Below are 15,267 nucleotides of genomic sequence, written 5' to 3'. Positions count from 1 at the left end.
CAGCGTCCCCTCAGCCCTGGCCTCCGGCGCCCACACCGCCAGCCCTGCCGGCCTCCTGCCAGGCGGTTACCTTCAGGAAGACCCGCCGCCGGACCACCCTGGTGGAGATGGTCTCCTCGTCGTCACTGAGGCCCTCGCTCTCCCCCAGCTCCTTGTCCAGCTCGTGGTGGATGTGCTTTAGCACAAAGCACAGGGACCCCCTGACAATGTGCATCACGTTCTGACAGCTGACCAGGAAGAAGCTCAGCAGCACCAGCGTGACCAAGAGCTGGGTGATGAAAGTCCACATCCTCGCCTCCTCACCAGCCCGGTCCTCTGGCAGCCAGCGGCCCGGCCACCACGGGGGGCCTGCCTCTCATTCTCCACTGGGACTCCTGAGTCACCCAGGGACCCCTTGCATTCCCCCTCCCTATCTCTCTGGTTTGCTCTCTTGGTCTCTCACTGTTTCTCTCTCTGTGGGCAGGACACCGAATGGCCCTCTCGGCTGAAGCAGCCCGGCCCAAGTGCCCTTCTGCCCAGCAGCCAGGCTCTGCCCTGAGTGGCCCGGGTGACATCACACTCCTAGAATTTTAGCTCCCCAAACCAGCTGCCAGAGCTGTCCAACCAGGCTAGAAGGAAGCCGGCAGGTGCCCATGACCTGAGCACTGAAAGCACAAGTGAAAGTCACTGTGTGAGTGACACCCGCTGCTGCCTAACCCCGCCCTGCCCAGAGACCTGGAAGTGGGGGCTCGGCCTCTCGCCTATCCTGCCCATCCCCATGGGAACTAGAAAGAGTTCTGCCCAGGGAAAGTTTCTTACTTTCAGAAAATAATACAGTCCGAGAAAGCAGCTACTTGTGTGTCTCCTTGGGCTGCTACTGCGGTGATCCAAATGATGTTCCCCGGCATGGTAGGGATGAGACCAGCTAATACCCTGGGTACTTAGCGGTCTGTTTCAAAAATTGCTCCAAAAGGGTGAGTGATGGGCTCAGGGACAGTCAAGTGAGCCCAGCAGGGGCCCAGCACAGGTGGTGGGGCCACCTGGAAGCCGGTCTGTAATTCCTGTCAGCCCACAGGCCCTTGCACCCTTCCTTTATGGGGTACAGCCTCCCAAAACTGAAGCACGGAGCTGGTGTGTCTATTTAAGGCCTGTTCTTAAAGGCTCTTCCAGGGCTGGGCTATCAACACCCACTGAGCAGGAACCACGCGTATTAAACTTGCGTTTACAGAGCTGATTCACAAATGCAGCCGCAGCAGCTGCGGCTGGAAAAAATTTCACTTTCTAGATCAGGTTGTTCCTCTCTGAGTGGCAATGCAGCATGGCAGAAAGAACACAGATCTGGGACACAGCAGACTAACCCTGCAACTCACCTACTGTGGGGTCTTGGGAAGGCTGGGGACCTTCTCTGTGCCTCAGTTTCCTCATCTGTGAAGCAGGGATTAAAGTGCTCTCCCCACCCTTTCTCAAGGTTGCTGGGACAATCATGCCGCTTATGAATGCTAACACTGTGAATAATAATGGCAAACACTTGTGATAGTGCATGGTTCTATGTGGATTTCACATTAATTCAGTGACACCTCACCACAATCCTAACCAAGGAGGTTCTATCGTCTTCCTGTTTTACACAAAAGAAACAGAAGCAAAGTATTCTGCCTAGGTGGAGGAGTAAGTAAACGGAGGAGTCACATTCCAAATGCCTCTCACTCCACAATGCTGCTTATTTCAACAAGAAAGCATGGGGAAAAGTATGTGCAAAGAAGCCGGGGAAGCATCTGGTTTTGGCCCAGTCAAGTAGAGTCCAACTTCAGATATTTCCTCCTAAGTCCTCAGAGAAATCAGCTGGGTCACAGTCATTTCAGGCCACCTTCCAAGTCCCAAGTTACACGCAATCTCTCTATCTCCATCACTGTTTTCAGAGGTCCAGTGGAAATACTAATAAGTGAGTGCTTTGCAAACCATCAATCACCTTCAAGGGCATCCTTATCAGCCCTCGGGGCCTGTGAGATGGGCACCGGCAGCAGCCTGCCAGGCCCTCTGATCGGCGTCTCCAGTTCCGGGCTGGGCATGCTGGCCTTGCACGTGCATGCTGGACGTGAGGATGTAGGGCTTGGGAGCTGAGGGATCTGGACCCTCCTGGTCCCTGACATTGGTCCACTGTGTGACCCTGGAGAAAGCCCTTGGCTCCTCTGGTCCGCAGTGCCCTCATTTATAATTGAGGGGAGTTGGATGTGTGATCTAGAGGGCCCTTCCAGTTCCCCTCACCAAAGGCTGACTGCAGAGGGGCAGTGGGAAAAAGTGCTGTAGGCATCTTTCTCTTTCCCCAGGGATTCAGGAGAAGAGACCCAGTTAAGATCATGTGTGCTCTGGGAGCAGGAGAACTAGGCGCCCAGGAGGGCCTGATGGAAGAAACGGACGGGCCGCCTGTGGTGAGGAGTGCACACAGGCGCTGGCCCTGCCCGGGGCACATACTTGGCAGGGGAGCATTCTAAATAAAACCTGACTGAATTCCTAGCAGTTCTATGGCTGGCAGCTCAGAGCCTTCCTTCCAGAGCCACCCTAGTCCTGGAGTCTAAGGTTCAGGTAGGAAAGAAGGGAGAGAAGCAAAGAAAGAGAGGAAGGAGAGGAGAGGAGGAAGCACCATGCCTGGATGAGGCGTGAAAACAGAGACAGAACATGTCGTTCATGTACATACTAAACACACACATGTGGAGAACAGCGGTGCATGTTTTATAAGAACACAAATGGAAAAGACACCCATTAATACGATGGCCAGGATATGCTTCCAAATAATAGTCAGTGGGAGAAAGTGGGGGGTGCAGATGAAACAAGATTGGCCACGAGTAGATCATCATGGGGCCTGGGAATGGGGAAGGGGGATTGAATCGAACAAAATAAAGTTCAGCAAATTCGAAGGGAATCCGGGGAAGTGGAAGAAAGGAGGGAGGGCCAGGAGAGGGAGAGGCCTGGGAAATCAGGAGCAGGAGAGGAGACTTCTCTCTATCCCAGGGCCCCTCTTCTACTTGGTGACCGCCATCCAGAGTCCACGTGAATAGCCACAGAATTCCAGAGCCAAGTAACTTTGGCGACATTCCAATCACTCCCTCCTTTACCAGTGAGGACCCTGAGGTGCTGGGAAGAGAGCGCCTTCGGCACGTCACACAGGTCACCATAGGAGGAGAGTAAGCCCAACGCCCAGTGCTCGGTTCCCAGCCCTTTCTAAAACGCGACAGAACAAGAAAACCAACAAAAGCCACAACTTTGGAGTCAGCCAGACCTAGCTTAGAGCCCACTTCTGAGACTGTGGTCTTGAGCAAGTTGCTCAGCCACTCTGATCAGCAGCTGCCCAACAGGTACAGGCGCCTTAGCAGGGATCCAGGAGGCAGAAAGGCAGGCCTTGCCCTTGACTTCTAGAGAAAGGGAAGCACCACCACAAGTGTTAAAGGAAGGGGATATGCTTAGCTCAGGGCTTGAGCGCCTGAGAGGCAGCCCTGGAGTCCCGGCCCCTTCAAATGCTGGGAAGGAACAGCAGCACGCAGCTCCCCTCGGGCTCTCACCTGCACCACTTGGGTGAAGGTGTTCTTGGCCTCCTGCACCTGCTCTTCTTGGCCTTGCTGCCTCCGGTCCCTGTCAGCCTGGGAGCTCTCAGCCTCAGGCTGTTCTGTCCGCGTGTGCTCGCTTACAGACACCAGGACCTTCTCGTACTCCTGAGATCCACCAGGCTCTAGCCCTTCAGTCGTGGTACTCGTTCCCTGGAATGAGTGTGGACCTTGCGTGACCTCCTCTCGCCAGGAATCTTGTGCAGCATCTTGCAGGTATGAGACAATGGAGCCGTCTGCATCCCAGTCCTGCAGTCTGGGGTCCAGAAGAAGCAGCAGATGGCCGGCCGGGGAGAGAGAAAAGACACCTGGTCACCCATCAGTCTCATTCCTTTTAGACACTCTCCCCACCCAGAGCTCTGGCTCATCAAGGACACAGACCGTCCTCCCATCCCTCCAAAGGTCAGGGGCGCATGAGCACATTGCCCACCTCACTGCTGTGGTTCAGAGGGGTACACGTGGCCCATCTAATGCTGTCCAGGTGGAAATGCCACTGGTCCCTCCCTGTGGGTGAAGAGCTTGCCCTTGGGGCTCCCAGAACACTTGGCTCACCCTAATGGTCCAAACACTGGGGCCTCCACACTCTCATCCCACATCCTCAAACTCTGCCACCACCTCCTTCTGCTCTCCAGGCCCTTCCCACTCAGCAGTCCTCATCTGACAAGGTGGTCATTCTCTCCCCCTCGAGACACATTCTCCCGTGGCTCCTGGAAGGTGCTAGCCTGGCGTCTCCCGCTTCCTCTCTGGCCGCTGTTGTTCCGTGGCCTCTGCTTGTTCCTCCTAGCTTTCCTGACTTCTGAATATAGGAGCACCCCGGGGTGCAGTTCTCAGACCTCACCGCTGTCCACATCCACTTCCTAAGCAAGCTCGTTCATCCCATGGTTCCAAAGCCCATCTCTACACTCAGCGTGCCTGGATGTGTGTCTCCAGCTCGGCTCTCCTCCTAGACCTACAGCTGTGTGCACCCCGCTGCCTCCTCCACATCTTTACTTTGTTGTTGTTTTCTGAGACAGGGCTTCATTCTGTCTCCCGGGCTGCAGTGCAGTGGTACAATCACAGCTCACTGCAGCTCTGCACTCCTGGGCTCAGGCGATCCTCCTGCCTCAGCCACTTGAGTAGCTGGGACTGCAGGTACACACCACCACGTCCAGCTATTTAAAAAATTTTGTAGAGATGGGTTCTGGCTCACAGGTCTACTTTGGATCTCTACTTGGCATCTCCAGGACAGTGCGATCCAATCTACACTCAAAATCTTCTCCCCTAGCCTGTCCCACCCCAACCCTGCTGCCATCCCTGGTATCTTCATCCTTGCAGCGGGCAGGTCGAGGACACCACTGCCCTCCTTGACCCCTCTCTTCCTCTCTTACCCCACATTGTATTTGTTAGCAGATGCTTCTGAAATATGCCCTGCACCCGCCCACCTCTCAGCACGGCCACCGCTGCCGTCCCAGCCCACAAGCCCACGGCCCTTTCCTCCTGACACACCTCCTGCTTCTCTGCCAGGTCGCGCCAGCCTCCTCTCAAGGCAGGTGCAGCTTACCCTGCTCACCATTCCCTCCCTAGCTTCATGGGCTTGGTTACTCTGTTAGGGCACGTGCCAGGCACGGTCTCCTTCAAAGGGCTAGGCCTTCTGTGGGGCATCCTCCTTGAGATGTCCTCACCCTCACCCTCAATTCCTTGAAGTCTCTCAGCTGGCACTCATGCAGGCCTCCCCTGGCTGCCCATCTGTAATTCCAGTCAGCCTTCTTTCCACACACACGCCTACCTCCTGTCCTCCTTCTCCGCTTGATTTTTCTTTTTAGCACGTATTATCTAGAATTTCTGTTTTAATGACTTCTAATTTTATTTACTTTATCTTGTTTCTTGTTAGTTTCCCTGCTAGAACCACGCTTCTTGCAGGTAGAGACTTTTTTCTGTTTCATTCAATGCTGGCACCCAGGCACTCTTTATTGGTGCCTGGCACACAGTAGGCGCTCAATAAATATTGTTGAGTAAGTGGATGAAATTCATCTGTCCCCATGAGAAGGCTGACCAAGGTCACAGCACCAGGAAGTGACAAAATAGGCCTAGAGCCCAGGCGTTCATGAACCCAGTTAGCAACACTGCTGCGGTAATGCAGGGGCCAGCATGCAGCCCCTGCAGGTGCTCAATAAATGCTTGTTGAAGGAATGGCCGTCCCAGGAAGGTGTCTCTCTCCCGGGAAGGCCACTATTTCACTTTAAACCGGCCTAAGCTCCGTCTGTTCAATCCTCCCCATGAATCCAAGGATTTGTGCAGGAAAAAAAAATTAAATCTTTGCTGTCTCAACTTCCAAACTACTTCCTTTCCCTTCCTGTTAGGGTATTGGGGCCATGCTGCATGGATCCTGTGGAATGGCCCCACTAGCCTGGGCCTCAGGGTGGGACTGAGGGGTCACACAGGTGGGACTGAGGGGTCAAACAGGTGGGGAAAGGACATGAGAACAGCTTTCCTTTACCTGACCAGTCCTGAGCTCCTTGGGGTGGGGGCCTGGAACAGCTGCCTGGGGGCACAAGAACCATGTCCTTACTTTAGGGAAAACTTAGCAAGCCAGGTGACCTGGAGGAAAGGGGATTCCTCTGTCATCTGCTTCCTGTGCTAGCCCAGGAGGACAACGTGAGCCCCATCTCATGTCTGTCTCATCTCTTTCTACAATGGCAAGGGCCTGGCTTGTCTTGGCATCCTTCCCTGCACTCAGTGGAGGGGCATGGTGTAGGCCGTGGCCCTGATGGGACGATGAGAGCTCCAAGGTGAGCCGGTCCTTGGCCGCAGACTTGCAGTGTCTGGGAAATGCATCACCTTCTCCTGACCTGCCGACGCTGCTTTTCTGCTGTGGCACAGGGTGGGGTCTTCTCAGTGCGGGAAGCTTGGGGAAGAGAGCACCCACTGCTCTACAGCTGAAAGCTCCGTCCTGCCCCAGTTAAGCCCACCAGCCCCTCCTTCAAAGGGGGTAAGTGGGGAGGGCGCCATTATCAGCTCCGTCACATGCAGGCTGTGTGACTGCACACAAATAACTTCCCTGGGTACTGGTGCTTCTAAATATGGTCTTCAACTAAATATGGCCTTCAACCGGAAGCACGCAAGGGGAGAGGAGCTCCGAACGCCAGCTCCAGCAGCAGCTGACCCACGGTCTTCCCCAGCCTCATGATTGCTCTTCTAAGTGGGCCCTCCTGGTGCTCTAATGTCCCTAAGTGAGCCCTTCCCGTGCACTAATGGCTCTAAGTGTGCACTCCAGGCACCCTAAAGTCCCTAAGTGAGCTCTCCTGGCGCCCCGATGTCCCTAAGTGAGCCCTCCCGGCGCCCCGATGTCCCTAAGTGAGCCCTCCCGGCACCCCGATGTCCCTAAGTGAGTCTTCTGGGTGCCCCGATGTCCTAACTGAGCCCTCCCAGTGCCCTAATGTCCCTAAGTGAGCCCTCCCAGTGCCCTAATGTCCCTAAGTGAGTCCTCCCGGTGCCCCGATGTCCTAAGTGAGCCCTCCCGGCGCCCCGATGTCCCTGAGTCCTCCTGGTGCCCCGATGTCCTAAGTGAGCCCTCCAAGCGCCCCAATGTCCCTAAGTGAGCCCTCCCGGCGCCCCGATGTCCCTGAGTGAGCCCTCCCGGCGACCCGATGTCCCTGAGTGAGCCCTAGGTGCCCCGATGTCCCTAAGTGAGCCCTAGGTGCCCCAATATCCCTAAGTGAGCCTTCCCATTGCCCTAATGTCCCTAAGTGAGCCCTCCCGGTGCCCTAATGTCCCTAAGTGAGCCCTCCCGGTGCCCTGATGTCCCTAAGTGAGCCCTCCCAGCGTCCTGATGTCCCTAAGTGAGCCCTAGGTGCTCTAATGTCCCTAAGTGAGCCCTCCCAGCACCCTAATGTCCCTAAGTGAGCCCTCCCGGCACCCCGATGTCCCTAAGTGAGCCCTCCCAGCGCCCCGATGTCCCTAAGTGAGGCTTCCCGGCGCCCCGATGTCCTAAGTGAGCCCTCCCAGTGCCCTAATGTCCCTAAGTGAGCCCTCCCAGTGCCCTAATGTCCCTAAGTGAGCACTTCAGGCACCCTAATGTCCCTAAGTGAGTCCTCCCGGTGCCCTGATGTCCTAAGTGAGCCCTCCCAGCGCCCAGATGTCCCTGAGTCCTCCCAGTGCCCTGATGTCCTAAGTGAGCCCTCCCAGTGCCCTAATGTCCCTAAGTGAGCCCTCCCAGTGCCCTAATGTCCCTAAGTGAGCACTCCAGGCACCCTAATGTCCCTAAGTGAGCCCTCCCAGTGCCCTCATGTCTCTAAGTGAGCCCTCCCAGTGCCCTAATGTCCCTAAGTGAGCCCTCCCTGCGCCCATATGTCCCTATGTGTGCTCTCCCAGTGCTCCTCGAGGTCTCTCCTGCCGGGCATACCTGGTGGGGTCTTGGGGAGGCACTGGCTTTTGCAGATGGCACCTATGCTCTTATATATGGCATCTGCCAGACTGAATGTATGTGCTCCTGTGCAATTAGAACCCAGGGTCAGGGTTGGCATCGACACCTCTGTCCTCACTGCCAGGCATAATCTTACCCAGGAGCCCAGAAGACAAAAAGGGACCCTGCTCCCGCAGTCAAGCTCTTACCTGTCCTGACTCCTCTCCGTCACCTGACTCACGGTGGGGGAATGTGTGATTCGGGCTTGCCCCCTCTGATGGCCTGAAACAAGAGACACTTCATTCTCTGAGTCCTGCCCTGCACCTGTCGCGTCATCCTGCCTCTTAGAACCTGGCAGCTTCTCTTCTGACCTCTGACCTTCCTCCTGTTCAAGCAAATCGATAAGGCCATTTGTGGCATCTGAATCCACTGTGTCGTCCTCCACAAGTTCCAGAGAGCCCAACTCGGGGCCCCGCGGTTCCTCCGAGAGTGCCCCCTCCAACTTCCACTCGTGACCTGTGGCATCAGAGTCCTCAGCCTTGCTACACTCCAGAGAGGAGTCCTCAGCAGTGACCAGAGAAGGTGTGAGGCCCGCGGACCACACCTGCATGTCAGACATCTCCAGCATGGTGTCATGCTCCGTGGCCGCCAAGGGGATGGCGTCTAGGACGGCCACCTCGTTCCAGTACTGGTCTGCACGTAGCGGAGAGGAAAGCGCACGGCCCAGGGAGGCAGGGGACAGCAGCTCGTCCTGCAGTGAGGAGTAACCTGGATGGGCAGACAGAGGGCAACATGCTCCAGCAGTGATTCCTGTCCCACACATTCACGTGCAGGTCTACGCACACTCACGAACACACACATGCAGGCGCGGCCACAGAGATGCATGCACATTCGGGGTGGGTTGGGGGCTTTCCAAGCTCCAGGCCCAATGCTCAGGCCTTGTGGCTGCTGCCTGGGCATCCAGGCAAGAGAAGCAAGGCTCTGAATTGGGTGGGGGCAGCCAGGGTGTGAGGCAGAGATGGGGGAGCTCCCTGCTGGATGGCGAAGAGGAGATTGAACTTTCTTATCCAGTTCAGAGCACTAGATAAAGAAGCCTTTATCCAAAGGACTTGTGCTCCAATCTGTCTCTGATCCCATGAAAGCTCCACTTCTCCATGGCTGGGCAGAAGTAGACGTTGCTCCTCTACTCAAAACTTCACTTTAGCTTAGCTCTTAGGTTCTCAGGGATGTACCTTAAAGGGAAGAAAAGGCCACCCAGAACCAGGGGTAGTAACCAGGCTGCCCTTGAGGGGCCTATCAGGGTACACTAAACACCCATGGACCTCACTGTGGTGGTCAAATGGGAAACAACCTTCTGGTGTGGCCAGGCATCACTTTCCTCAAGTTGCCTATTGGTTCCAGAAACTCTGCACGATCTAAAGTGCCACAGGGGAGGGCTCTTAGGGCTCAAAAGGGGCAAGGTCAGAAGGCACCAAGAGGCACCAGGTCTGCCCGCCCCAAAACCCTGTGTCCAAGAGCCCTGAGCTGTTTGTCCCAGCTGCAGGTCAGCACCGACCTGGTGGGATGGGAGCCAGCTCGCTCAGGCCCTGAGTGCATGACCCGTGCATTGACAGGAAAAAGAGGACTCTGATGCCCCTTCAGAGCAGGTGCCTCTGTGGGTGGGAGAAGAGACTAGAAGACAAGATTCTCCAATGGGCTTGGCCTGTCTAGGAAACCAGGAAGCAAGTACGTGCTTACAGCAGCTGGAAAGCCCACAGAGCTGAAGGGGGACCCTGGGAATGGGCAGGGCTGCCCCTTGCAGTCTCTAGGGACCTTCCTGCCATCGAGAGATGTCCAGACACCCCCAGCCTAGAGTTCAAACCTAGTTCAAATGCTCCATTCTGCCATTCAGCCCCTACCCCCACTCCTACTCACATCCAACTGCCCCCGGGCTGTGCTTTGATTCAAGCCAGGCGGGCTCCTTTCTTGCCCCCTCAGCCTCCGCTCGGGGCCTCAGCTCCTGATCACCTGCTCCCCTGCTTTTACATCACTAGCTCCATTTATTCTCATCCACTCAGTGTTCAACCAAAATAAGAGAGGTCCGATTACACGCCAGGCACTGTGCTATGGGAATGGGGATGACAAACCCCAAACACACATGCACACACACACACTCACACACTCTCTCTCACCCACACACTCACAGGTGGGACAGCTTCTTGTCTCAGGGCATTTTCCCAGCTTCAGCTCCTGTTGCTCCCTCCCATCTCTGAGGCTGTCCTAGGGTCCCTCGCTAAGGCGGTTCTCAGAAATGCAAACCCATGAGGACAGGGCTGATGCCTGCCTTCCTCTCCCCACCCTTTCCTACAACAGGATTGGGCATCCACTAGCCCCATGACCACTGAAGAGCTCTCCAGGTGTGTGAGAGGACCCAGCAGCTGGAACAGAAAGACCTCAGGCACATTCAGTGGAACTGCAATTGCTAACATGTACCTGTGTGTTCAACGTGCCCGGAGCCATGCTGTGTACTCCGCATGCATTCTCTTAATCTCCCCATGAAAGTTTTCTTCCCTGCAAGCCTACTTGGTCCCAAATGAGCGGGGAGGATGAGCCCGTGAAGGTGGGGTGGTTGGGAGCAGGGCTGCACAGCGGCAGAGACTGAGGGAAACCCCTTTTAGCTCTGGCCAAACTAGGAAGAACAAGGAGGAAGGAGTGGGAAGAGCAGGTGAAATGGGTGGGTCACATCTTACCATGAAATGAACTCCAAGTCACTGTACATGAAACTGTGACTTGAGGAATTATATAGCTGACCAGGTCCATGGCCTTCAAACCCTTCATAGAAAATCCTCCAGATATACAAAAGCAGGACATTTTGGGGTCAACTGATGATTATTTTTCTTATTACTCTTGCGAGCATTTTATATTATTTACATCACTTACTGAGCATTTTGTTGTTTTTTGAAGCAGAGTCTTGCTCTGTCGCCCAGGCTGGAGTGCAGTAATGCAATCTCAGTTCACTGTAACCTCTGCCTTCCAGGTTCAAGTGATTCTCCTGCCTTAGCCTCTCCACTGGGAGTAGCTGGGATTACAGGTATGCACCATGACGCCTGGCCAATTTTTGTATTTTTAGTAGAGATGGGGTTTCACCCTGTTGGCCAGGCTGGTCCCGAACTGCTGACCTCAAGTGATTCGCCTGCCTCAGCCTCCCAAAGTGCTGGGATTACAGGGTTGAGTCACTGAGCCCGGCCACTGAGCGTATTTTTAGTGCAAAACATATCTAACATGTTTTTAATTGCCACAACAACCACATGAGGAAAATAATATAATTCCTACTTTATAGATTAGGAAACTAGAGGTTTAGCAACTTGCAGAAAGCCATACAGCTAGTAAGTTTGGTCTTTTCCATAGACTTTGCCATTAATCTCTATTAAAAATAGCTTTGTTGAGGTATGTTTGACATTCAGTAAATGTGTATCTTTAAAAGGGGGTAAATTGATATGTTGTGACACATGTGTACCCCCATGAAGCCATCACCTCAAAGAAGAAAAAGGACATTTGTCACCCCAGAAAGGTCTCCTCAAGCTTCTTTGTAATCTCTCCCTTTCCCCCTCTCCCTTTCCCCCTCTGCCAACCCCAAACCATTCCCAGGTGACCCCGATCTGCTTTTTGCCACTACACATCAGTTTGAATTTCCAGGATTTTACATAAACGGATTCATACAGTATGCACTCTCTCTTTTTTTAAAGCCTGGCTTCTTTCACTCAACATAGTCAATTTGGGTTTCATCCATGCTGATGCATGTATCAATAATTTATTTCTGTTGCTAAGCCATAGCCCTTTGGATGGATACACCACAGTTTGTAAATTTATTTACCTGCCAATGGACATTTGGGCTGCTTCCAGTTTGTGGCTATTACAAATAAAGATGCTAGTCTGTGTGGACATAATGCTTTCTTTTCTCTTGGGTAAATAGCTAGGAATGGAATGACTTGATTGTACAGTAGGTATATGTTTAACTTTGTAAGAAATGATCAAGTGGTTGTACCATTTTGCATTCCCACCAGTGGTGTATGAGAGTTCCAGTTCCCCCATATCCTCACCAACACTTGATATGGCCAGCCTTTTTAATTTTAACCATTCTTTTAGGTGTGTGGTGGTACCTCCTTATAGTTTTAATTTGTATTTCCCTAATCACTAATGATGTTGAGCATATTTTCATGTGCTTATTTGCCATGTGTATATATTCTGGGTGAAAAGTCTGTTCGAATCTATTGCTCAATCTAAAAACTGAGTTGTTTTCTTATTATTAAGTTTTGAGAGTTCTTTATATATTCCAATACTATAGCAGATGATTATTTGCCAACATTTTCTCCCAGTCTGTAGCTCGTCTTTTCATTTTCTTAACAGTGTATTTTGAAGAGCAGAAGTTTTGATTTTGATGAAGCCCAACTTGTCAATTTGTTCTTTTATGGATTGTGCTTTTGGTGTTGTATCTGAGAAATCTTTGCCTTAACCAAGATCTTTAAGGTTTTTTTCTTATGTTTTCTTCTAGAAGTTTTATAGTTTTAGATATTACATTTAATCTATGACCCATTTAGAGTTGATTTTTGTATACAAGGTAATAATCCAAGTTCATTTTAGTTAGATTTTTTGCATAAATGTTCATAAATGATATTGGTCTGCAGTTTTCTTGTTAATTGTCTTTCTTCCCAATATCAGGGTAATGCTGGCCTCATAAACTTAATTGAGAAGTATTTTCTCATTTTCAATTTTCTAAACAAGTTGTTTCTTCCTTAAATGTTTGGTAGAATTCACCAGTGAAGCCGTCTGGGCATGGACTTTTCTTTGTAGGAATGTTCCAAACCATACATTTAATGTCTTTCATTTATATGGGGCTATATCTATTTCTTCCTAAGTGAGCTTTGATAGTTTGTGTCTTTCAAGGAATTTGTTGATTTCACCTGTTTTCCAATTTACTGGCACAAAATTGTCATAATATCCCTTTATTGTCCTTTTACTACCTATAGAATCTGTAGATATTCTATAGGTAGTATATATTCCTTGTTCCTGATATTGGTAATCTGCAGGTCTTCTCTTTTTTCATAATCAATCAGGCTAGAGGTTTATCAATGTTATTGATCTTTTCAAATCACCAGCTTTTGGTTTCATTAAGTTTCTCCAAGTTTTTCTGCTTTCTATGTCACTGATTTCCACTCTGATCTTTATTATTTCCTTTATTCTATGATTTTGGGTTTAATTTGCTCTTCTTTTTCTAATTTCTTAAGGTGGAAAAGTCTTTATTTTGCTTTCATTTTTGAAGTTATGTGTGCTAGGTATAGAAGTCTAGGTTACTTTGGAGATGTTGTTTCTTTCTTCTTGAAAGATGTGGCATACTTTAAAGATGCCACACCATGTTCTGGCTTGTGTTGTTTCTTTTTTCCCTTTTTTCTTTGTTTTTTTTGAGACAGGATTTCATTCCCATTGCCCAGGCTGGAGTGCAATGGTGCAATCTTGGTTCACTGCAACCTCTGCCTCCTGGGCCCAAGCGATTCTTCTGCCTCAGCCTTCTGAGTAGCTAAAAGTACAGGCACGCACCACCATACACGGCTAATTTTTGTATTTTTTGTAGAGATGGAGTTTCACCCTGTTGCCCAGGCTGGTCTCGAACTCCTGAGCTCATGTGATCCACCCACCTCGACCTCCCAAAGTGCCAGGATTACAAGCGTGAACCACTGCGCCCGGCCTTGGCTTGTGTTGTTTCTAATAAGAAATCTGATGTGAATCTTATTTTGGTTCCCTTGTACATAACACATTTTTTTCCCTCTGATTGCTTTTAAGATTTTTCTCTTTACCACTGGTTTTGACCAGTTTGCTAATAATGTGCCCTGATAGAGTTGCTCACGTGTTTCCTGTGTATGTGGTTCATCAAACTTGTTGGATCTATGTCTTCATGATTTTTATCAAATTTGGCAAGTTTCTGTCCATATTTCTTTTTTTTCTTTTTCTTTTTTTTTTGCGTTGAGAACTCTGTCACCCAGACTGGAATGCAGTAATGTAATTTAGGTCCACTGCAACCTCCACCTCCTGGGTTCAAGCGATTCTCCTGCCTCAGCCTCTCAAGTAGCTGGGACTACAGTCATGCACCAGCATGCCCGGCTAACTTTTGTAATTTTTTTAGTGGAGACAGGGTTTCACTATGTTGGCCAGGCTGGTCTCGAACTTCTGACCTCAAGAGATCCGCCCACCTGGGCCTCCGAAAGTGCTGGGGTTACAGACATAAGCCACTGTGCCCAGCCCCGAATTTCTTACAATACTTTTTATTCCTTCTTTTCTGTTGGGAACTGTAATTTCATATATTAGGTCACTTGAAATTGCCCCATAGCTCACTTTGTGTTTCTCCAAAACAGAAAGAAAAGAAAAATGTTTGGAGTTTCTCTTGCTATATTGTCAAGTTCACTAATCTTTTCTTCTGCAGTGTCTAATGTCTAATCCCATCCAGTGTATTCATCCTACACATTCATCTCTAGAAGATTGGCTTGGGCCTTTAAAAAATATCTTCCATGTCTCTACTTAGCTTTTTTGAATACCTGAAATACAGTTACAATCACCGTTTTACTATCTTTGCTAATTCTTTTTTTGTTTGTTTGTTTGTTTTGAGACAGAGTCTCGCTTTTGTTGCCTAGGCTGGAATGCAATGACATTATCTCGGCTCACTGCCACCTCCGCCTCCTGAGTTCAAGTGATTGTCCTGCCTCAGCCTCCTGAGTAGCTGGGATTATAGGCGCCTGCCACCTCACCCAGCTAATTTTTTTGTATTTTTAGTAGAGACAGGGTTTCACCATGTTGGCCAGGCTGGTCTCAAACTCCTGACCTCAGGTGATCCGCCCACCTCGGCCTCCCAAAGTGCTGGGATTACAGGCATGAGCCACCATGCCCAGTCCTTTGTCTGCTAATTCTAACATCTTTGTCAACTCTGGGTCAGTTTCAATGGATCGATTTTTCTCCGCATTATGGATCCTGTTTTCCTGCCTCTTTGTGTGTCTGATTACTTTTAATTGGATGCAGGACATTGCGAATTTTACCTTGTGGAGTGCTGGATGTTTTCGTATCCGTGTATGCTTGAGCTTTGTTCTGTTATGCAGTTAAGTTACTTGGAAGCAGTTTGATCCTTTTGCATTTTGCTTTCAAATTTTATCAGGGAGGACTGGAGCTTTGGGGGTTAATTTTTCCCTACTTCTGAGATGAGATCCTTCTTTGTCCCCTGAACAAAGGCTGTGAGAGATCAATTGGGAATAGCTGGCTAATACTCATCTGAAACTTGTGGGGGACTCC

The 15,267-nt window shown here is 50.9% G+C and overlaps 1 protein-coding gene across 19 annotated transcripts in view; it reads right to left on the bottom strand.

Moving 5' to 3' along the window:
* Positions 1 to 15,267, bottom strand: part of ANK1 (ankyrin 1) — a 243,258-nt gene that overhangs the window by 11,496 nt on the left and 216,495 nt on the right. For 13 of the 19 annotated variants that reach the window (XM_063709306.1, XM_019032639.4, XM_019032640.4 and 10 more), the window contains 2 exons: positions 8,166 to 8,724; positions 3,534 to 3,831 (listed from right to left, as the gene is read on the bottom strand). In XM_063709306.1, coding sequence (XP_063565376.1) covers positions 3,534 to 3,831; positions 8,166 to 8,724 — 857 coding nt within the window. Of the gene's footprint in view, positions 1 to 70; positions 729 to 3,533; positions 3,832 to 8,165; positions 8,725 to 15,267 lie in introns of those variants that run through there. The other 6 variants (XM_063709308.1, XM_055349216.2, XM_055349217.2 and 3 more) reach the window with 3 other exon arrangements.

The sequence above is a fragment of the Gorilla gorilla genome, chromosome 7 (genome assembly GCF_029281585.2).
Source record: "Gorilla gorilla gorilla isolate KB3781 chromosome 7, NHGRI_mGorGor1-v2.1_pri, whole genome shotgun sequence".
Taxonomy (NCBI): Eukaryota; Metazoa; Chordata; class Mammalia; order Primates; family Hominidae; genus Gorilla; species Gorilla gorilla.
Note: the sequence above shows the minus strand (reverse complement) of the source record. Positions and strands in the feature narration are given on the sequence as shown.